A 23,649-nucleotide genomic window follows, 5' to 3' on the forward strand; every position below is an offset into this window, starting at 1 on the left:
AACTAGTAGATAAATGAACTGACTTGCCATGCTTCCAGATGCTGATTGCACTAAAATATTGTTTTAAAAAATTTCTTTTAGTTTTCGTAATGTGCATGTACAGTGGTCATTGCAGAAGTAAGCTGTCTGCATACATAGTGCTTGGAAAATTTACCAAAAAATACTGTAAGTGGTGTTAGAACTACACAATAACTTACCATAAGAACTTTAGAAATGTAGAAAAAACTTAATCCCTTAAGTAGGACRTTACTTTATGCAATACTGCAAAGTGCGTGTGGCTTTTGTGCATTTAGTTTCTCCGTCTTCTGTCTCGGAGTGTGTAGTGGCCAAAGATGCATCCTTAAATGGGCCAGTGATTTAAGGATTGCGTGATCCATGGTGAAGGGAATGTGCATGTATTTGGGGACATCTTTCTAATTATATAGGAGCGTGTAGCTGATCCCTTTAGAGGCTTTAGCAAAGCCATTGAGAAATGCTTGTTGGGTAGATAAAACATTTGGTGGCTCAGTTTTCAAAGAGCTGCTGGTTCAGGAGAACCTGTTTTTACCTTCATTCCTCTGTCTGACCCATTAAAATAATTGTTTAGAGGACAGTGGAAGTCCCACCGCTGTGTTACTGCTTTAAACACCTGCATGTGCGTAAGCATCCTCTCTGTGTTTATAAAGAGGCTTTGGTCAGCAGTTTAAAAAATAAATTCATACATGCTTGGGTCCTCTCTCTGCCTTTCCATCTTATCCTGAAATAATACTCTTTTCTCTGTCCTCTTTGTATGTTTTATCCAAGCTGATTATCACTTTAACCTTCCAGCTGGTTTCTTGCCAACTGTTTCTTGCTTCTCCCTTTTTTTCTTACTTCCCTCTCATGCTTCTGTGTATAATTGCTGCTTGCTGTTCTTTTCTTTGCCTTAGTGCCAGTTGCAAACAGCAGCTGGAAGGATACAGTAGTCTCCAGGTATCTGGCTGCTTTGCGAAGTGGTAGAAAGCTGACCCTGAATCTAGCAGATTCTCATAGACTAATTGATCACAAAGTCACACTCTGCCTCTCCCCGCCTCCCCAAGGTCAGGCTGTTTTTACTGCAACATTTGGGGGCTTTTGTTATAGCTGGGAATGCAACAGCAGCTACTGCTCCAGGCAGTGACTAAGCTTTGCACTTGCTAAACCACAGTTGATCACTAAGTTTGCGTGATAACAACAAGGCTTTGGCAGGTAAAACTCACTGTGACAGGACACTAAAAATGCAAAAGAAACATGACTATCCAGCAACAAGCACTGTTACTAAAATAACCTCACGGGACAAAATCGTATTTCCAGAATTTAAGGGGAACTTAGTTCTTTTAACCAATGGTAGTTCAATAACACTTATTGCTCTTGTGACTCTAGTATCCCATKTGATCAGGTGAAAGCTTTGAAGAGTGAATATAAGTAGAAACCCTGAAGTAAGATCCTTTTTCATGCAAAAATCTCATGCAGTGAGGCCTTGTGTGTAACTTCTGAGCTGTGCTCTAATATTGATGGTGTGAGGGCTTTAATTATATTATTTTCTGTACCTACAAAGTGTACCTGTCAAAGTCTGTATCCATGATTTTTGTTTTCTTAAAATGCAGCTGAAGTTAGTTTTCAAAAACTGAAAGTTTGTGGAATAATGAATCAGCTCCTTGTTGGAGTTGATATTTTTTGAGCTGAAAGCTGAGGTAGTGATCAGAAACTCTGCCATCAGATGTAGATCTGTTAGCATTTATCGGAAGCATTTTGTCTTGCAACATAAATTAGTGGATATGCAGCTACTTTACCTTTTAAATCAAAAGCAAAGTGCCATCATTGCATTTGATTGTATGCTTCAGGGGATTCCTGTGTGGGTTTTGTTTGGTTTTTGATATTTTAATAATACAAGAAGAGCAGCATTGTGAATAGGAATTTTGCTCTCTTTAAGGCCAGTTCACCTACTGCTTCTTTGAACTGCTGTGTTTCTCAGGGGGTTCTGTTCTCTTATCAGACTTAACCTGGTGCTTTCAGGTGCAGCTTCTGTTTTATTGGGGAGGGGGAAATAGGGAGGGTTCATGAGCTTTTGCAGCTGAGAGCAAACGAGTCTCAGGCTGGTCTGGAGATTTGCCTGAGGTCACAGGATTAGTGGCAGCAGGTGGCTGYGTTTGAACCCAGGTGCTTCTACGTCTAGATGTCAAGGCATGCAGATCTGGTTGCTTCCTTAAAACACACACTGAGTCTGGTAACTAATTGTAAACGGTAAATTCTAAGATTTTAACATTTTTCCAATGTGATATATTAGTTGCATTTCTTACCAGAAATTTATTTGGTACATACACTGTTTAAAAAGTTAAATGTTAAATTTATATATTAAAAAAATACTATTTAGATGTCAAATACATCTGTTTCTCCTATAACATAATTTTTGGTTAGCATGACTCTTACGTCTTGAAGCTGTGCAGCAATACTGTACAGTATCTTAAATGAGAATTTAAATTTCAGAGGGAGCTCTTGGCTTCTGGGTGTAGGCAAACTCTTCTACACCTGAACTAATTAATTTAAGCCCTGAGCTGCAAGCTGCTTAAAGCTCCCTGCTCTTCCAGTTTTGCGTACCTGTCGGCCTGTTTGCTGCACAGGCCGTTGCAGTCATTGGAATTGTGGACGAATGCAAAGGCGAAGCCTCGTTCTGACTTACAGAAATCCCTCAAAGTCGTATCTGTGGCAGGAGAATGTTAATGGCCATGAAAGATCAGGAATGGGATTTTTATCGCACTGCTAGAACACCACGTTTTGAAGCATGTTTAGTAGTGCCTTTGTGCTGCTTTCAGGTGAATAGAAGCTCCACGTGGATAATTCCACCAGCCGAACCCTGAGTCGCCTCCCCGTGCATGTGCTGAGCCTGTTGAAAGCCTACCTCACTGTGCTTGTTTATTTACTTTTGCACAGCTTCAGGTTAATGCTGATACTCCACACGAGGTGCCATTGGGGATATTACTTTAAATTTGTTGTCATATTAATTGAGAAAATTTAAAAAACTTAAAAAAAAAAAAAAAAGAACAAGACAGACTACTGATACAAAGAATGTTTCGTATGTGATCTAAAGAAAAGTGAATATTATTATTTTTAACCAATAGTCAATTGGAATTTCGCCTTATGGTCTGCTTTTCCAAGGGGGTGAGTTAATACAACATTATTTCCACTTGTTTGCAGAGTAGAATTGTCATAGATGATACATACCATAGCAAGCCAAGTTGTGAACTTTCAGGGTTAGTGACAGAACCAAACCTGTCAGGTCGTTCACACACTTTAACCTTCTCTTCAAATGAGGTGAGTTTCAAAGTGTGTTTATGTGTCGTGTTGGTGTTGTCATTCACATCACATTTGTTTAATAGAGCACGCTTTGTTTAATGTGAAATTGGATGGGCATTATCATATTTTTGTGTTGAAGAACATGGTAAAAATCCAAGACTGTTGCTCCGAATTAAGGACATGGACTAAAAGAGCTTTTGTGTTCTGCTTTAGCTATATCTTAAAAATCAAAATAAATTTAGTGTGACCAAATTGCAATTCTTCAGTAACAAGAGCATCTTACACTAAGTCACTTACTCTGTTAGTGAATGCTACAGTATTTTTCAACCTGCCCTCACATAGGTGCATGTTTGTGTTAACCTAAGTATGTCTTATTTGTCTTTAAAAAAAATCACCTTCAGGATGAAGTTGTCCTGACATAGAGTAATTTGAAAATCAGTGTTCATTATTCTGGCAGAACCATCTTCCTTGCCCTCAGCTGAAACCTGAAATCCATATTTTTCTGGCATCCCGAGATCACTGTCTCGGGCAATCTGACAATCTGTCTGGCAGGCATCTTTATGTATGAAATGCTTTATTGTCCCCYCTAGGAGGGGTCATTAAGAGCTGAGCACTGTCATTCCAGAAATGAGGTAGCAGGGAACTGGTCGAGCAGGTAGCGATAATGTTTGGAAAAAATGAATAAATTGTGGCTCGTGAATGAGTGAGGTTTGCTGTGAGCTATCTTAAATCAAGCCCTGAATGATATTTGTATTGCTAAAGCTTCCAAGTAGTGTAAATCATATGGTACTATCAAAGCTAAACATTGCCTCGACTGCTGCTCATTCCTGAGCATTACAGCCTCCACTCCCCATCTGGTTGTAAAATTCCGGGACGAGCCGTGTCCGCTGCTAGCCGTGTCCGTGCGACGCCATCGGTCGCCTCCTTTGTCACACGCTGCTGTGCCTCCCGTGTTCGTGTTGGTTGTGTGTTCGCATGGGCAATGGAAGTTGTTCGCAGCTTTTTCGTGATGGTATTGATGATGAGTATGTGTCCGGGGTGACACAGCAGTATGTGTCCGTGCTGAGCTTGCCCCKCTTCCTGGGAGGGAGGTGGGTCTGGTTAAGCCAGGTAGTTTGTGGAGGAGGGGAYGGGATGGGATGGRWTRGGATGGATTGGGATGGTGGTTTTGGAGCATTCACTCGTACTGCAGCTTTTCAAAGCTGCGAGTGCAGGTCGTGAGGAAATGTTATTAACTCGCTCTCTGCTTATGACCCATCAGCTATGGCGGTGGGTAAAGTGYAGTAATTACTGCTGAATTATTCCAAACTGACTCTTAAAATTCTTGTGTTGCTATTTGATTACCGTTTTTTCTCTAAGCTTCAATTATACAACCTTGAACATTCCTAGGGTGATTTGTGGATATTTTAAATTCCTCCTTTAATGACCCCTTCACAGACAGAATTTCTACCCCATGTTAATTATTTGGATAGTTCAAAAATAGGCCTCGGGGTCCTGCCAGCCAGTAAAACAGCCCCTGTTCTCTCAGTTATAGCAGCTGCTGCAGCAGCCCCTGCTTTTTTTTTCTTTTTTTCTTTTTTTTTTTTTTTTATTTAGATCCTTCAGTATTTCTGTCCTTACTTGCTTTCTGAACTGCCAGCACTTTCACCTGGGCGTACGTTGTTCCCTCGTGTTTGCGTACTTCCCAGGTGGTTTCAGTTCTGCTTTCTGAATTCATGGTTGATTTCGTGTTTGTCTGTGGGATGGCTGTTTTGGGGGCTGTTTAGCCACTCTCATGTACAGACATCTTGGGACAGCTCTTTGTTTGACGCTGCAAGGGAGATAGCTGAAAAAAAAATGGTGTCTGAGTGTTAATGATCAATAAGCATCACTTAAAAATCAATATTCTTCATCCTCTGTGCATTTTTCACAACGTAAAAGTCTGTCTACCCTGAGCTGTTTTCTACTTAGTAGAGATAAGCTGRCACCGATTGATATAGTTATTTGTGAATCTTCTAATAAAAACATAGTTTTCTGCATATAACACTTGAATAGATATTGATCTTCTTTTGAAACTGCTTCCCTTTCCAAAATAGAACACCCAAATTTAGTGGATTCCATGAGAGAAATGCTAAATATCTGTTTCAGAATTTCTCATAGCAGTTGTGAATTGAAGTGGGGACAATGTTTCATTAAGTTCCTTGAGTTTGATATTATGCTAATTCAATTTAAAAGTGTGAGGAAGCTTAGAAAGTGAATTCTGGTTATAGTCTCTTAATGACATTTCTCACGCTATCATCTTTATTAGATGAGAAAAATGGCTTATTCCTAGAAATAGTTAAAACTACATTATTTTTTCTCTTTGCACAATAGTGAAAAATTCAAATCATATGGGACTAAGTCTTTTTCCTCACCTTTGTGAGGAGATGATGCTTAAGTCTTTTAATGCAAATTCAGTTTTTGGTACTATTTATTCTGATATTAATTTTAAACGAGTGGATTAGGTTGTCTTCTAAAATATTACTGTTTATTTGGAAGAAATRCAACCAACAAGCAGTGGATATAATGGTAACAAGCCCTTTTTAGTGTTCAAGGTCTCCTGGCCTCTTGCCATGCATTGAAGGCCGGAGAGAAGCTGCGTCTCGTCCGCTGAGAGCCTTGAGCGGCTTAGGAGCCGTTGGCTGGAGGTTAGAGGCTCCCGGGGCCTCGTGCTCTGAAATATGTCCGGTGGTCTGGCGAGCCGGCTCCAGCACAGCCGGACTGGCTGGTCCTTAAAGGTCTCTTCCAACCTCAGCCATTCTGTGCTTCGGTGTAATTCTGTGAACCCTCTTTGAAATTATTTTGTGGATTTCGCTATTCTTTTGCACATCAGCAATTTGGTGTCTTCACACTTGTTACATCCACAATGAAATTCTAATTTATAGTAGGAGTTTCACTTCAGAATCTCCTCATTGTTGCCACCTAACCTTAGCTTGATTTATCTTGGAAATCAGACCAAGGTGCCCTGAAAATGCACCTGATGTATTACAGCTGCTAATGTACATTGACTCTATAGCTCTTCTGAAATAAAACTTATTTGAAAGGCATATGGTATGGATTTCAGGACCTCAGCACAAACTGTCTGTTCTACAAATCTGTTTGTATCCATCTGTACTACCTCATAACATAACCATTGTCCTGTGTTTTATGGACTAGGAAAAGCAAAAGGGATACTAGTTGTGTGGTCTATGGCACATCTGAAATTTAAAATTAATTTTCATTTCAACTCAGACGCCTTGCTGTTTCATTTTGCCCTCTCAAAACTAGTTAATAGTTGTGGAATTGTATAATACTGGACAAGTCTCATAATCTTTTACATGTAATTGCTGGAATTACTGAGGTGTACTYAGAATTCTCCCACATTTTCTAGCTGCAGAGCTGGATTTTAGAGATCCTCCCATTTTGGAGTTTAATTGCTCATTTGAAAGTTGCAGGTTACTTCTCAACTCCATCAGTAAATTGACTCTTATGTTTCCTCTATACAAGTGATATGCATTAAGCTCACTGGGAGTAGGAGAATGCTTTTGGATTGGAATCTGTTTTACAAATATATTTGATATAAAGGGGAAACTGCCTAAAGAGCCTTTAAGTCTAACGCAGYCTGTACTGGACCATGAACTAGTGAGGAAACATTTTGGATAGTAAATAAAGGTTCAAGCAGCTCTAATGTTACTCTGATTCGACTCTTGCACTGGATTTCTTCTTTACAGGCATTAAGCTCTGTTTTTAAGTAATTTTTCTTTTATGATGAAGTAACAAAGTGATCTAGGACGAACAGCAGGTAGGCCTTTTCCCCTTGGAGGCCAACTGAAATTGAAGCAAAGAACTTTAAAAGCTCTGTGAACTGGGAAGTGTGTTTTTTGTGAATGCTACAAGCTCTGAGACTTTTGAACCCTTTAAAATATTGATGTGGTGGGATTAGCTGAGGGTACTATAAGGACTGAACTTGTTCATTGTTTTGGATATATTAAGTCAGGTTCAAGCAAAAAATCTGCCATTTTGTGAGAACAGGTTTCATGAAGATCATATTTCCTAGAGAAAACCATAAAATCATGTATGTTTTGTATTTCTGCCTTAATTTGTGTCTAATGTTGTTGYAGTGTTCACCTAAACCCTAGACAAACTTGCTGTAAAGCCATGATTTCAAAAATAATTTGGGTTTTGCACTGTAGAAGTGCTGGAATATGTTTAAACATTCATTTGTTAACCAGCCTCAACCTGCAACCAAAATGCAACGTGCAGTCAATAGAACAGAGTTCTTTATTACTCACATTAACTCTTCTCAATGGGTTAGGCATTAGATGATGAACTTGGGACAACAGGAAAACAAAACCAGTGGCACAGCAGACCTATCTGTGAGTGGACAACCCAGCAGGTTTGCCACTGGCTAATGGGCATGAACATGGAGCAGTACATCGCCGAGTTCACCGCCATGAACATAGACGGGCAGCAGCTCATGCAGCTTGACAGTGACAAGCTAAAGGTATGTGGCTATCTTGGTAGATATTCGCAATTCTATACATTTCTCCGCTTTGTCGGGTTTTTGTTTAACTGAAATATTTCTGATCTCTTCTGTTTGTAATTCTTGGGGATAGAATTCTGGTTTTAAAAGATTTAAAATATGCAGATTGAGAAAGTAATAGTGGATATCCAATTAAATATGAGCTGATTTTGCATTATGAAAATATTTTATATTTTGTCCTTGTTGGCAGCTTCAGAAAGCCAAAAAAGCATAATTTTCACAAAGGGACAATAACATAGACTCCATCTCAATATAAGATCTTATGAAAAGATTTTTATCCAGTACAGTAGACACTGTACAATAGACATGTTCACTAAACTTCCTGTGTATTGATAAATAATGTGTCCTTGTCCGAAGAAAATACTCGACAGAAGAATGTCAAATGAACATCTATACCTGTTGATGCTTAAATTTTRATTTATATACCTAATTCCTCCAATTAAGTAGTGTACGTCTGTTGCAGTGCTTTGACTTGAAATAAGGTACTGCCATCTGCTGATTAAAAATCAAAATGCACGGACTACTCATTGAATACTTAATTATTTTAACGTGAATGTAGGTCCAGTTGGTGCTAAATACAGATAGAAGATACACTGTGCAAAAGATAAGACAAAAGGAACAAGAGCCCTTGCATGGGAGATGGGAAAGACAAGCAGTGACAAGCATGCCAAGTTAACATATCACATATTGATAGAAATGATTAATCTTGAAAAAGAAAGTAAATATTAACAGTCACAATGTTAATATTGCATCATCAAAGCAAGAAGTCTTTCTGAAGTTTGGTCATTTGCTTAGGTATTATTACCAAGAAACTTGGTGGGCTTGCTGTTGGTATATGTTAATGAGTTAGAAAAAATATTTTGAAAATACTTTGAATTACTGTTATAGTGTGGAGTGGATTTTCTGTTTTTCTTTCAACAGTATCATTTTCTCAGGAGGGTAGAAAGAAGCAAAAAAGATGCTTGAGGTTTTTGTTTGTTAATACTATGTTTCTGGGGCTGATTGTTGGAGCTATTCCTTCAAAGATTTTTATTTGCTGTGCAACTTTAAAAGCAACATGAGCTTTCTGGAATCAGCTTTCATGGACCGGATTTTTCCCAAGCAGTTAAAAACCGCAGCTGATTGATCTGAGTTCAGCAGCATTCCTAGGATATTTAATAAAATAAAATAAAATAAAATAAAAAGGCTAGCTAAGAGAAGTTAAACAGAAATGAAGAAAAACTACTGCCATATAAAAAAATAGGAAAATGTTTTGAAAATACTACTTTTCTTTGTATACTACGTATTAGAAAATTTCAGGTGTTTCTCTGTGCATATTAAATGCAATAAGAAGCTGTTATTTCCCAACAAGAACAAGCCGAACAAGCCTAGGCTGCCTTTTCTTTGCTGCTTCTGTTACTGAGATGATCCTTGATGGTGCCCTTGAGGACTTAGGTCTGTATTCAGATAAACAGACTGCCTTGCAGCAAAGTGAATAACCCTTTCTTAAGCACAAACAGTTTAAGTGATATGCTTTGCTGTTAAAAAGGTAATAACAAGCTTCTTTTCTTTTTCCCTTCCAAAGGCTTTAGGAGTTTCCAGTCAAAACGACCGATCAACAATAAAGAAAAAAATCAAGGATATTAAAAAGACACAAGAAAAACTGGAAAAGCAGAAGGAAAAAGTTCAAAAGAAAGAGCGAGAAGTTCGAAAGAGTGGCAGGGTGGTAGCCACTCTTGAATCAAGCTGCTAAAATGATGCCTTTTTTTTCTCGGCACGGGCTTGCTTCATCTTGAAGTTCATCGTATTTGTATATAATTGTACAATTGAGGTAGGAGGGAAAGTGCAACAATCTAACATGGTAGGGTTTGGGGTTTTTTTTACTTTTTAATAATAGTCCCTTCCCATTACAAGCCGTTAAATTGAAATAAATGTTTCCAGTATTTTTTATTCCTAGTTGACTCTGCCTATACTAATAGACAATAATTTAACTTTCTGCCTTAAGTACTATTTGTGCTTCTAAGACTGATTTAAAAAAAAAAGCCCTTTTCATTAAACTTGAAAAACATTTGTGGAGAATAGACTATTGTATTAAAATCATTCCAATATTAGTCAGCTAGTATTTGATATAGAGTTGAATCCGATAGAGGGACAATAGAAAAATCCTGCCAAATTCAGTCTGTGACAGTTTGTTTATATGTTGCCACTGAAGTTGTATAGTAAAAATTAAGTTTAAGAAAACAGTAATGTCAAATTAATTTAAAAAGAAAACATGTATTTCAAATTTATGAAGTATTTTCTTTGAATTCTTTTATTTCTCAGTGATGGTCCCTTTAAAAAAAAAAATCTAAATCCACTGTAGTAACACATTTGTTTTGGATTCCATGTGTTGCAGTTTATTAAGAAAATAACCAGAAATATTAAGTAGTTTTTGTAAACTACTTCCACTAATTACAGCATTGAATTTTCTGCACACTACCCTGTATGGTGTTGGGACAAGGTTTGACGTATAAATAAGATCTTTTTTAACATATTTTTCCTAAACAATACATAGTTTTATACATTTACGGTATGAATAAGATCAATTTGCAATACATGTATTTCTCTTTTCTACTTGCTACAAGATTTTTGYGGACCAAATTTATATATTTGCTAATTTTAAACTATGCTGTTTTTCAAACTTAAAGTACTGAGGGAAAAATTGTAGGAAAAAATATCACTGAAGCACTGGGTATCTGCATTGTATTTAAGTGTTTGATTGTAGACTACAGGTTATTTCTCTTTAAAGGAGGATTTGATTCCCAAAATAGTTTAGAAAATGAATTGGTGTTTGTATATTTACATACTGTCTTCTAGAGATACTGCAACAGCACTTCTTTAATTAGCTTATTACAGAAAYGTTAAGTAAAAGTGTAATTTCCATCATAGAGTGGACTAGAACAAAACTTCATTCATTCATGTGGACCAAGTTCTCCTTTAAATCTATGGACTATTTTTCATTTTAATTAAATGAATGGACTTCCCAGTTGGTGTTTCACTCTCTTCTTTCTTTTCTTCTTTGGTAAAAATCTTGTCTTTTCTGAATGGCAGCAAAAAGACTCCTGAACCCCATGCATTTTGCAAAATAAAGGTTAAAACTCTTAGTGGTGAAGACTTTTAAACAGTTCTATTTTCAGTTCTGAGCATTAACAAACATTTTGTCAAGATTTAACTCTTATTTACTTTTTTTCCTGTAGATCTGAATTGCATTCATCCCTTACAGACCTTGAGCTAGGCAGGAAGAGCTACCCTACTGCTGATAGAAGAGAATTAGGAAAAAAATGGACTGGGCAGATCTTTATGGCCATACGCCTAAAACTGCAGCTTTGCTTACTCATCCAGGAGACCAAGTTTCCAGGGGAGCACTTACTTTCGGTTAGAACTGGGAATACTGGAACAACCTCTGTTATTTTATTCTTTTAAGCCAGCTGAGCTCAGTGTTGCACCTTGTGGGAAGTGTTTTCCAGGAAGCAGGCGCTGGAAGCAACAGCTGCCCAGGCTTGCCTGTGTGCAGGGCTCCTGCAGCTGGGAGAGGCGGGAGCAGCGCTGAYCCCTCAGCGCTTGTGTGGTTACAAGGGCAATGATTAACATGGGCCCCAGCAGGTCGTGAGCACCTGCTAAAGGCAGAGCTGACTCCATGAACAAGCTCACAGAGTCGCTCAGCTGAAAGTCTTAATTTTTTTAAATACTTGTATTGAATAAATGTTGTGTCTCTTTCAAAAAAAAAAAAGAGATCAACTAAAATTAATTTCAGTGTGCAAGACTGAGGTCCTTTTCATTGAAAACTATTAATCTCAGCATTTTGATAGTTGGGTTGCTATACTATCTTTTTACCATGATTCATTTTAACCCAGATGCTAGCACTGATTTCAATGCAATACTGAAAATGTTTCTATAAAAAAAAAAAAAAAAAATCTCTGAGCCAAAGGCTATTAGCTATGTAGCTATGTAAATCAAGAAAAATTGATTAGATTTTATGAGTATGATTAAACATTGGAATCCAAAATATACTACACTTTTTTCTTACAATTATTGGTAGGGGAAAAATACAGTTACAGGGACGTTACTCTAATACTCAGAATTCAAGCTGTAGAAAGCTGAGAACAGGAAAAGGTTTTTATTTCAGTAATACCATGTAGTATCTTTTGACAGATTTTTCTAAGAAACAAATAATTGTAGCTTTTCTGCAGAAACATTTCTTCTCAGATATTACTAAAAGCAGTTCAAGTTATTTATTTAAATATTTTAACATCTAAAWCTTAGCAGAAGAGCCAGAATAACAGTCAGTTTCAGAATTGTAATGTTGCAATCCCTTGCTGTAACGTTCAGCTTTAGTTTAGCAAAAGCAGTAGCTACAAGTAGTTCCTGCTGCACGCTACAGTGAATGCAGTGTGGAGAAGGAAACAGCTGTTGCTCCTTGAAAGGTACCTCAGGCACCACCTTCTTTAAGGTAAGCAAACACAGGAGCGCTCAGTGTGCACAGAGCTGCGTGGAACAGTTCAGTATGCTGTTCAGGTGGCCACAGGTGGATTAATCCTTCCTCAGAGTGCCAGTGCACCTGCAATTGCAGTTACTGCACAGTTCATTCCCGTTGCAGTGTCCCAAGTTAGCTTGAACAGGCTATAAAGGGATTTTGCTTTGCATAACTGGGCTAGTAGGGCCCCAGGAACATGTTGGTGATGGCCTTTAATCTGGTTCAGTTTACAACTAGGCTAGCAAGAATTAAGCTCGAATTAGTCATTACTCTCTTCACTTCGGGTAGTATCTCTATCGCTGTTGTCTCTGAGCTGTTCTTGTAAACTAGCAAAATCTGTGCTTATTCCTTCTGAGAGCTCCTATGTGTCTGCTCGTTCTGAAGCTCAGAACTACTGGTGCTATGTTGGTTATCTGAGGAAAAGGCTGGCATTCTACACCTTTTTAACTGCATCATTGCCAAGATGTTCAGACACAACCGGAGTCAAAGGTGCAACATGATGTGTATGATTTGAACACAATACAATACACAGTAAGCAGCAAGAGAAGTTGTGTCCTTTATTAAGGAAGAACTGTGTCACCTGAAACATAATACTCATTCTCCTCCCCCGTGTCTTGTTTTGACAATATGCCTTTGATGGACATCTTGCTCCCCTTATTTATGTTATAGTCTGTGTTATTACATAAACAGTCAGAATCACATTACAAATACAAAGGTATTTTCAAAAATTATTACTTCCCCATTTTTAAAATACTCCTGAGAAGCTAGTTTCTACTGTCAAAGTAACACAGATGCCCTAGTAAGGGCAAATATTAAAAATCTGTTTATTAAAAATAGTTTTCCTTTACAGGTGTAACCTGRCATTCCCAGAGTATGAAATCTTCCTCGTGCTCCAACATTGATACTGTGTTTTGGTATTGCCTACAGAAATATAAGCAAACATTGTAAGACATGTTTACTGTACACAAGCCAACACCATTTGCTAGTTCACACTGATCACACCAAGATAAGTTTATAAGTATTAAATATTCACATAACAACCAAATACTATAAAGAAATACAACTAATACCATACCTGAGATACATTATACCAATGGCAGCAGCTAAAAGACTTTTTTTTTTCTTTTTTTTTTTTAAATTCTACAGATCCAAACGTGGTTATTTCTACAGCTGCAAAAAATTTCRAAGTATAAAGTTTAGGCAGGATTTCTGACTTCAGAAAATTAGACGTCAATGTGCTTAAGAATCAAGGAATAAAAAGTGCCATACAGCTGCAATGGTATAGCATTACACTTACTAGTTCTTACAAAGATTTTTCATTAATCTAGAACACTCTGTAGAGACCAATTTCCTCTGGTGAACTGTCAACAGATCTTCTTTTAAAATAGTTTTGTAATTGCATGAATTAACCTTTGTTTTACTAGATATAAAATAGGTTGCATTGGTCCCTATAAAACCTGAAGAGTGCTCCCTAGATTTAGCTATTGGAAGAAATCATAAATAGGAGGTGGAACAAATTAAGTGTGACCACCTTTATTGAAAAATTGAAAATATGCACAGTTCTTAATTCTTTTGAATACTGACTAAAGACAGTAATTTGAATTAAGCTACTTCTTTCTTAGATTGATTTTTTTTTTCACRTTTTCAACACAGCTTAGCTACTTGGTGTAACAATTTGTTGACATTCCCTTTGCAAACATAAGTATTTATTTATGAACTTCTGAGGGAAATAAAAAAAATTATATACTGCGAAAAGTGGTCATGTCCTTGGGTTCACTGCTTGGCACACACCAGTCATCTGCTTCATGATTTCCCTTATAGTGTTTCCAAGCTGCTTTGTTATATACAGGGAGTCTCTCAATCGATTCCGTTGATAAGGCCTGCAAAAAAAGACATTAGCTGACTAGTTTTTGAATCAAAGTTAGATTAACAGAACAAAGATATCCATTAACAGTTCAGAGTTGATTATGAAGTTAAAATGGTAAAGTATTAGGTCATACCTTTATGTAAATAACTGCATCTGTACCATAGCCTTCTAAAGAGTACAGTTTTAGGTCGCCTTGGAAGTACTGTGCATACAGACGTGATATGGGCAAGCCATAACCAAATCCAGCCTGATTCAGAAGGAGAGCAAGCACGAAAGGAGAGGGGGGGAAAAAAAAAAAAAGACGTATTTCCATTAATTGCATCAACCTGAAACAGCTGTTTTCTAACAAGGTAAAGAGACAACCTATGCATGATGCTTGATGGTAAGATAAGGAGTTCAAATGTTAGGCATAACAAGTTTAAGGAGAGCTGTTAGGAGGTTTTAACTGAGACTAAGTTTAGATTTCTTGTGCAGCTGTAGAATTCAGTAAGGCCTAAGTTCACTTAGTTAAATTCACTTGAGACAGAAACAGTGTTCATGTGCCTTGTTACAGCTGTGCCCCTTTGTTCTTGTGCTGTATAGTCAGTTGTACCATCCTCTGCAACCTCCCATAGAAATAAGCCCAGACTACATCCAGAGCTACAGCTATATTTATCTTTCCTTTCGTTCAGCAGCCACAACAGGAGTTTAGAATCCTCTGCTTATGGCAACACGTGCAGTATAGCAAAGTGTTCTGCTTCAGGTAGCTGAGTAACTTTGACAGAGAAGACAAAAATCTCAAAGCTTAAATAACTGTAAGTATTTAGGGATTTTATGCAATTTTCCAGTTATTTGCAAAAAAGTATTTGACTTAAGCTCTAGCATCCAAATGGTCATACTTATATCAGTAACATTATTAATGCAGAGGCCTTGGCTCTATGCTGGGTTTTGTTTATTTTTGTGATTATCATCTTAGGTCTATGATGAGTAAGGTATAAAAGACTTGCATACCAGCGGTGTAGCTCGTGATGTCTCTACACGGGGCCGTGGAGCTGTTGAATACATATAGTTGAATAATCTGTCGATTTTCCTCATMGGAACACCTCCACCACGATCACTCATCTTCAGCAAGAAAGATCATGTATGATTAACTTTTTTTTAATTAAAAAAAGGCAATAATCCAGAGAAAATTTAGAATAATATAAAGCTGTCCTTATTAAATCATAGATTTTTTCTTTGATATCTCGACTACGGCAATGACCAGCAAGAGATGAAGCCTTCCCTTCCATCCCTCRCTCAAGTTATTTAAATAACATACTACCACAGCAAGCAGTAATAATMCCTTACAAGCGAGAAAAATCTTAATTTTTAATAGATTTTATTTTATTTATAACTAATTTGGTTGGAAGTTAGCATCTCATTCTATTTAAASAAATGCAAAGCTCTATATATTTCCAACTTTACCTCTCAAGAATAGTATCAATTAAACACAGTATGATAAAAATCTATCACTAAGAGTTGTTTTACTAGACTTTAGTGATACCTATGAAAAAGCCAGTTACTTGCAGCTGGTATTTGAAATTCAACAAGAATAYTGTGCAAAAGAGGAAGGCAATCTTTCAGGCAGATTTGATCTACATGGAATAGACATTTTGTTTCCCAGCTTACACCACAGTCATTTTTAATTACAAAATGCTAACATTACAATTATATAAAGCTGCCAACTTCATTTTCAGTCATGCTGGCCTTTAAGTTAAGCACAAAAATGACAATGATACAAGCATAAAATTTCATTATGGACCCTGCCATATGAATATGTAACAACTTCATACTTGCATGCTGCACCATAAGCTACAACATACTGTTGGAATCAGAATCACTAACTAAATCTAACAATATGCTGCCTCTGTCAAGGAAAAAAAGAAAAAGTTGTTTTTTTTTTTTTTAATAATTTTTAAAAAGTTACCTTCACAGTTAAATCCTCATTGCCCAATGTGACATGCACATGAATTGGAGGATAAATGCATCGGTCAGCATTATGTTCCATGGTGGCTCTCATTGCATTCTGCAGTTTCCAAATTGAAGTACAAGAACTTAAATCTTATTATTACCATTCTCTGTATTATCTTAAGACACCACTTTAGGAAAATAAAATATTTCAATGAGCTTATTTCCAAATCAGGACAAAAGCCTGTAGCTTTAGAATAATCTTATACGTATTTCTGTTTCATTCAGTATTTGTATAATTTGTTAGAAGGTATCTGCATGGTATCTGCAGTTAAAATATTTTAGAATAAAYAGCTAATTTTACTGTAGTTTTATTTGTAGATTCTTTATAATGCTTTGTACATGCAGTATGACACAAAGCTGAAGAAAACTGGAAGACTGAAGAAATTACTAGGGGAAAGCTCTATAGTGCTCCTCTCTCATAATATCAGATTTAAAGGTGGCCAAATTATTTATCTTATTTGCCACTGCTTTTTAACTACAGTCTTTCTACATTTAAAGATTTTTGACAATGCTGCCTAATGCTGCTGTTTCCAGAGATAATCATTCATTACATAAATGACATGATTGTTTATTTTCTACATACAATATTTAGGTATATTCCTGCAAATAGCTAGAGGATTGCGCTTGCAGAAAGCAGGTTACTATCTACAATTGGTTCAAAAATTAAACAATTGCAATCTCATTAAACAAGTATGTATAAAAAAAATGGTGTAATGGTAACTGCACAGACCTTGAAAAGTTCAAAAACCATGTGATAGAGATGTGATGGTACGTATACCACTTGCATGGGCTGTCCTGGTGATTTAGCTGGAGAAAAGAAGGCCTAAACAGTTAAATGGCAAACTAGATAGATACCCTTTATTCATTCCAGCAGTAAGTAAAAATATATGTTTGTGTTAATTGAAAGAACTCACAAGAGAAGGAAAATCCGAACAGAAGTCTTCTTATGTTGAGTTCAAACTCACATTCAAGATTAAGTGTGCTTGCTATTTTAGAACTTAATCTTTAAGCAAACTGTGACAACACTGATAGCAGCAGAGAATAGCAGCCTTCCAGTACATGGAGGTTGTTAAGGTGGAGACAGGCTTTTAGGACAGTAAAAGGACAGGAGACAGCAAGTGTAGGATGAACTAACAGATATTCAGACCACATATAACAAAAAAATCTTTTCACCATGAGGGCAATTGAACATTGGAACAGGTTGCTACCCTTGGAGGCTCTTAAAAACCAGGCTAGATAAGAAGTCCTGAGCAACCTGGTCAGGTTAGACACTTTGAGAAGCCCCTTCCACCCCAAACTATCCTATAATGCTCTGATGTCCCAAACTGTAACTGCAGCACAGCCTAGGCTTGGATTACTTTAGAAGTTAGCTCACATAACAATAAACCTTAAAGATTATTTAGATATTTCTGTCTATAAACTGGTATAATTTTCAAAATACTTTTTAAAGAGTGAATTCTGGAAATGGTATCATGGAAATTACATTTATTACATGAAAAAAGAGGGAAAAAAAGTGGCTCTGAACATTCTGGTGGCCATGAAAGTCCTTCTGCTTCTACAAATTAATATTCCTTTTACCAGACCGTATTACTAACCAGTGTTTATCAGCTATAAATGTTAAAATAAGCATCAAACAAACTAGGTAGTGGTCAAAAATAAAAGAAAAAAATATATATTGCACCTGGAAAACTGGTTCCTACCCTCAAGTCAACTGTTTTCCACGACCCTGCCCCCAGCCCCATGCCTGAGGTTTTATTTAACTGCCTTCATTCACAAGGACAAATAAGGAACGTGCATTTGGCCCGCTCAGGTTTAACTCCCCTTCACGATCCATTGAGCAAAGGGCTGCTCCCTCTATATTTATAAACTAACCCATTCGTTCTGGCTCCTGCAGCACCCGCAGCCTTAACAGACCCTTCAGGACACAGAATTACCATGACTGATAGGGCCCCAGAGATTGTTTTAGTAATCACGCTCAAGGATGGAGAAACAAACCTTTATGCTGGATAAAGAAGGGCGTGTTCTCTACAGCAGGAAGGAAAAAAAAGGCATGTACAGTTAAAACCACATTTTCTTTGCCTTTAGCTTGGCAGGCCAAGTTACAGTGCCTGTGTTCTGGCTCTTGCAATTATCCATAGAGCTTGTTTTTATTATCACTATCTGGACCGGGCTTTTAATCACTTGGAAAGCACTCCAGTAAGTACTGTTGTGATGAAGGACTACGGCCGAGCTCCCAGTTCAAAGCAGTGCAGTTACAAAGGTGTTTTCCTAAAGTTACAGCCAATGGGTGCAATTAATTTTTACAGAAATGCATACTATACCCAGTTGCAACTACAAGTACATGATAGCTAAATAAGAAAGAGAAATTGAGCAGAATGTTTGGTASCAATTTTAAAAGTTGCACAGGCGAATGCAGAGAGTTTGAGATTGTTAAAGTCCTGAACGCAATGAAGAGTGTAAGGTGGGGAGGGAAGGAAGCTGTTAAAAACTGTACAATTAAAACTTTTGCTACTAATTTGAACTTCCTAATATTGAAAAAGAAAAGGAAAAAAATAAGGRAAGCCTTCTGACAGACCAAAAAAAAATCCTATTATTATTTAGAACCATATAGAGAGAATAAATAGAGCTCATGTTAAACACATGAGAAGTAGAGGGAGAATCTTTTAGTATCAGGTACTTAAAGTTACTACATTCAAGAGTTCACATTCACTTACCATTCAGCTCTTCAAGGATGAACTCTGGAGAGCTCATGTAATATAAATCACAAAGACTCTTAGCACTTTCATAGCCATCTACAACAAAACACAGAAAGTTTAATTCTTCCCTACTGCAATTCCTTTTTTTTTTTTTTTTTTTTTTTTAGTAGTTTGCCAAAAAGAAATTCACAAATTGAAAATACTCTGCACTGTCAGAGGGTCTTGTATTTTCTTACAAAATCTGGACTTAATGTGAAAACTGACGGAACTGTCTTACATTTGAAATAGAACTTCTGCTCCAGGTAAGAAAGAATTAAACACCATGTTAATTTATYAGTTTTCAATATAGACATTCATATAACTTTACAGAATTCTTGTTTTTATCTGCTGAAATTACCTCTAATAACTTCAACCACGTTGCAGGTAGGATCAATGCTTCCAATGTGTTTTGGATGAGCTGGATTAATTTTCCCCCCAAACAATAAGGCTGCCAAAAAAGAAAATAATGTTTAATACCCAACTATAACTTAATTTTTAGATTGTGTCTTAGACATTGCTAAATAGGAATTTATTAACATTATATAATTGCAATCTTTAGCAAACAAAATGGCTATTAGTAAAGTGTTTTAAGAACTGTATTAGAGAAATTTAYGAATAGCAAAGTAAACAGTGTATTCATTTGAAACACTGAAATTCATTTTAAGCACATGAAAATGAAAATATACAGACAAGGTACATGTATTATTCTCTCTCCTTACAACAGCACTTACAGTGTTGATTAAGGAGCATTCGAATTGAGATGCGGCTCATGTAAAAACGGTCTAAAAAATACTGCACGTTTTGAGAGGTCACTGGATCAATGCCAAAGCTTTCCTTGTACTCCGTCACTCCTTGAGCCATAGTGGGAATTACATCATTGTGTCGATTCCGGATTTTTATCACAGTATCTGTAAAACTAAAATTAGAGCAGTGTTAAGATTTTCACTTTCAAGTCATTTTAATACTCTGGAAAATTGAGTATCTGGCCCAGAAGATTACAAAGATCACTCTGCACAGAAACATCACAGATCCACCTACCACAGTAAAAAAGCAGGTCAGACTTGAGAGCACATAAGTCATTTCAAGCAGCTTACACTGAAAAGAATCAATCATAGTGTCGAAGAAAAAGAGAAAATTGTGCCAGCCATTTTCACATAAATCATCCCATGCCTGTCAAATAGCAGCTACTATCAGTCAATGATGCCACAATGTACCCTATGGTTGGAAAGTTCCATGCATTGCAACAAGTAAGGAATTCATTATATTGGTCAAGGGGGAAAAAAAAAAGCCCGGAATAACTTGGCATAGAAGGAAGTGCTTTGTCTCACATTCTCATGTACTTGACTTTGGGAGGCAGGGAGTGAGGGCACTGCAACTGCAGAAATTTAAGGTAGTTGATATTGTTCTTGAGCCACTTGCCAGCCCTTTTGCATGAAATAAACGTGAGAGCAAATCCTTACCTGTGAATAGCATCTGAATCTTCTGAACTTTTGTCCTTAAAGTCAAGGATCTCCTGGAGACTTTGGACATACCTTTAAGGAAACATGACAAAGACCAGTGCTCACATGCCTCCCCAACTCACTCTAAGCCTCTGATTATCTCTCTTGCTCTTTTCTGTTCAAGATAAGGTGACTAAATCCACATGCAGTTCATAGGAATAATAGACTAACACAGTCGTCCCACTWTATTTCCACCCCCACTCCCCAATTCCTACTTGATTCTTAACAATCTTCTGATGGGCCTTCTTGCCCATCAGCTATCATATGCAGAAAAAATATTCACATCGGTATCAAAATTTCTTTCCAGATAGTCGTACTAGATGGTTGTTTTCTATGCTTTACTTTGTATTTGTCCAAGTGGAATTCATTTCCCGCTTTATCACCATCATTTCGTATCATGGGAATTTTAGTTTTCATGTTTCTTTGAGATCTTGCTTCTTCACTGAAACCCCTTTTTATATTCATCTATTCAGCAGACTATGAGAGTCTATTTTCTTTACAAACCTTTACAAATGCCTATGCATCTTCAGCAGCTGACAAGCAACCTTTTTATTTTGCATTTATCCTACAAAAGTTTATGCTTACTTCTAAATTGAAAGCTTTTTTGTTATTATTTCTGTTGAATAGCCTCCTATTGCAGTAAAGAGCTTCTGCTTTTTTAAAGATTTGGCTTTGGGGGGTTCTTTTTACTCTTTCTTCGATACATTCTATATCTTTAATCTGCAACTTATACCTGTAATCTGCAACAACCTGTCTTTTAAATAGTTCATATTCTGCTTTGCAAATTCTGTGCATTTAGAGGCTTCTTTGGGTTTCTTCAGCTAGCTTCTTCACTTAAGATAAGTCCTTATCAAACACGGCTGTGCTGAGTTTTTGTTGTGAATGAACTGTTCAGGCTGAGGTTGGAAAGGACCCCTAGAGATCATCTAGTCCAACCCCTGCTCCAGCAGGGACACCCAGAGCACCAGGGTGGCATCCAGGAGGGTTTGGAAGAGAAGGAGACTTCACAGCCTCCCTGGGCAGCCTGTTCCAGGGCTCCATCACCCTCACAGCAAGGAATTTCTTCCTCACATGGAGGTCAAACCCGCTGTGTTTCAGCTCGTACCCACTGCCCCTCGTCCTGTCACTGGCCACCACCAAGAAGGGTTCTCCCCCTTCCTCCCTACATTCTCCCCTCAAACACTTAGCTACAAGAAGTTTTCCCTATATCTGCAAGTTTACTTTCTATTTTATGTCCCATTGGGATATTTACTTAGTCTAAACAAGTAACGTTCACGCAACGAGCACATGAAATGTTCTTTCCRTAGAAGAGAATGTGTTGTTCCTCCAGCCTTTAAAGGGATTGAAGTTCTTACCAGCTCTGCACCAGCTGAACTGAGGGTGTTCTTAGAAGGTTGTCTGGAAGAAGGCTGATTTCCTTCATTATGTTTGCCAGCCTCACAGGCAGCTCTTGTCGCAGAAACATAAATGAAGTCTTTTCACAAGCATTTTCAGATCCTAAAATCAAGAGAAAAAAAATGAAAATGTTAGAATAAAGTCAACATCTGTGGGATTGAACTACACAAACTTGCACTTTCATGTACAAGAAGCCTGTGGTTTAGTTTTGAAGCTGACTGGGCTAGTTTGGTCAGCCAAAGTGTTTCTTTAATGGGAGCAGCCATCTTATAAATATAATTCAAAACGTAATATACTGAAATCTACCAACTCTGTCATGAAAAGGAGAMTCTTCCCTACATGAAGGATTTATATAGGCCTCACTATATACRAAGAGCCACTAGTGCAATAATGCAGACACATACCATTCAATTTTAAGTATGGTTTTGGTCTATGTAAAATGTTCTGCAACAAATATTGACTCTAACTACTCCTGTTCAAGCCCTACGTGGCACTTACTGTTGAAGAGGCAAATGGATCACCCCAGGAAAGTTGTGTTTCTTCTGGATATGAGAGCTCTGCCCAGAAATATCTCATTCTTTTCCCTAGCCAGTCTGCAYTTTGGGTGTGTGGCTAATACAGCCCTTTCCCTATCCTCTAAGGAAATTCCTTAACAAGTCAAATTGAAGGTACTAAACTGTAAAGATAACTCAGCAAACAACATCCCGCAAATCAGTTTGGGATTTGGAGGCTACGCAAACACTGCAAGAAGATCTCACTGAATGAGGAGCCTGTTTCCCCGCGTGGTTATGATCTGTCTATGCCAAGGAAGGTAGAGGACCCTGTGGAAAACACGGTGAGCTCACATCCCAGGACATGGCAGATGTACAAGATCAACACCTAAATTTGCTTAGAGAATACTGCATTTACTGTAGTGACAAATGAGGGAACTGGAAGCAGGTTTTTTTAAGCTGACCTTGCTGTTTGTTTTYTCCTTTCACGATTTTCTCTGTAACTGCTTTTGCTTTGGCAGACAGAACCAAGAGAATCCCAAGTGCAAACACCATCAGGTGACAACGGCTACAGACTRTCACACAGACAATGACTGGCTCCCTGTTGTGCTCTACTTTTTTATCTTTGTTATTAGCTTCCTTCCCTTGTTTTGCTACATGCTTAAGCAAAACAAAACAAAGGGGGAAAAAAAGCTTTCAAGATTATACTGTGTAGGTACTACAGTGGTTGAAACCACTTTACCTTTGAGCTGCATGATTCTTTGTTGAAAAGAGAAGCAACAAAGTTACATGGACAGTTTCTCCTGCAGAGATCTGGAGGTTTAACTCAGCCAGACATAGCATTGCAATGTMCCAAACGGGAGGTTTTCCTTTAACCCTCCCGCTCACCGTGTTTGAGGAGCCTGGCACCCTGCGGCCAGTTCTGGCTGCCTGTCCCTCGGCCGCACAGGGCAGAGCTCCCCGCCGGGCCCATTTAGTCGCTTCCCCGGCCGCGCTCCCAGCCGCTCGCGCGGCTCCTGCCGTTTCCCTTCCCGCCCCGCTCTCGCAACGCCTCCAGCGGGCAGCGCGGCACGGCGGGGAAGGCCCCGGCGCGGGCTCGCAAGGGCGCGGGGACCGGCAGGGGCGGCGGCGCCCGAGCCCCGGCCCGGCCCGGCGACGCCCGCACGACCCGCGCGCGGCGCTCACCGAAGTCCAGGAACTGCTTCATGGAGAGCGGCGAGGGCGAGAAGCGCGAGTAGAAATCCACCTGCTGCGGGATGCTGCCCGGCGCCGCGCGCAGCAGCGCGCGCACCAGCCTCATGGCGGCGGCTCCGCGCCCCTCAGCGCGGCCGCGCCGCCATTTCGCGCCGC

The 23,649-nt window shown here is 38.2% G+C and overlaps 2 protein-coding genes across 3 annotated transcripts in view; one reads left to right on the plus strand and one right to left on the minus strand.

Annotated features, from left to right (window-relative positions):
- The window catches only part of LOC112950553 (neurabin-1-like), a 34,243-nt gene extending 24,192 nt beyond the window's left edge, over positions 1 to 10,051 (plus strand). The window contains exons 16-18 of one of the 2 annotated variants that reach the window (XM_026043154.1): positions 3,193 to 3,309; positions 7,604 to 7,792; positions 9,396 to 10,051. In XM_026043154.1, the coding sequence (XP_025898939.1) occupies positions 3,193 to 3,309; positions 7,604 to 7,792; positions 9,396 to 9,563 (474 nt within the window). In that variant the 3' untranslated portion in view covers positions 9,564 to 10,051. The remainder of the gene's footprint in view (positions 1 to 3,192; positions 3,310 to 7,603; positions 7,793 to 9,395) is intronic. The other variant, XM_026043235.1, reaches the window with a different exon arrangement.
- Positions 10,052 to 13,079: 3,028 nt separating this feature from the next.
- PDK1 (pyruvate dehydrogenase kinase 1) lies at positions 13,080 to 23,643 on the minus strand. Its single transcript, XM_026043351.1, has 11 exons — positions 23,485 to 23,643; positions 21,769 to 21,910; positions 20,375 to 20,446; positions 19,646 to 19,830; positions 19,273 to 19,362; positions 18,894 to 18,971; positions 16,910 to 16,986; positions 16,136 to 16,234; positions 15,181 to 15,291; positions 14,324 to 14,437; positions 13,080 to 14,203 (listed from the first exon to the last, which is right to left on the minus strand). The coding sequence occupies exons 1-11, from the start codon at positions 23,597 to 23,599 to the stop codon at positions 14,063 to 14,065; spliced, it is 1,224 nt and encodes a 407-aa protein (XP_025899136.1). The 5' UTR covers positions 23,600 to 23,643; the 3' UTR covers positions 13,080 to 14,062.
- Positions 23,644 to 23,649: the final 6 nt, after the last annotated feature.

This window comes from Nothoprocta perdicaria, unplaced genomic scaffold (genome assembly GCF_003342845.1).
Source record: "Nothoprocta perdicaria isolate Ctin4 unplaced genomic scaffold, notPer1 scaffold_0, whole genome shotgun sequence".
Lineage (NCBI taxonomy): Eukaryota > Metazoa > Chordata > Aves > Tinamiformes > Tinamidae > Nothoprocta > Nothoprocta perdicaria.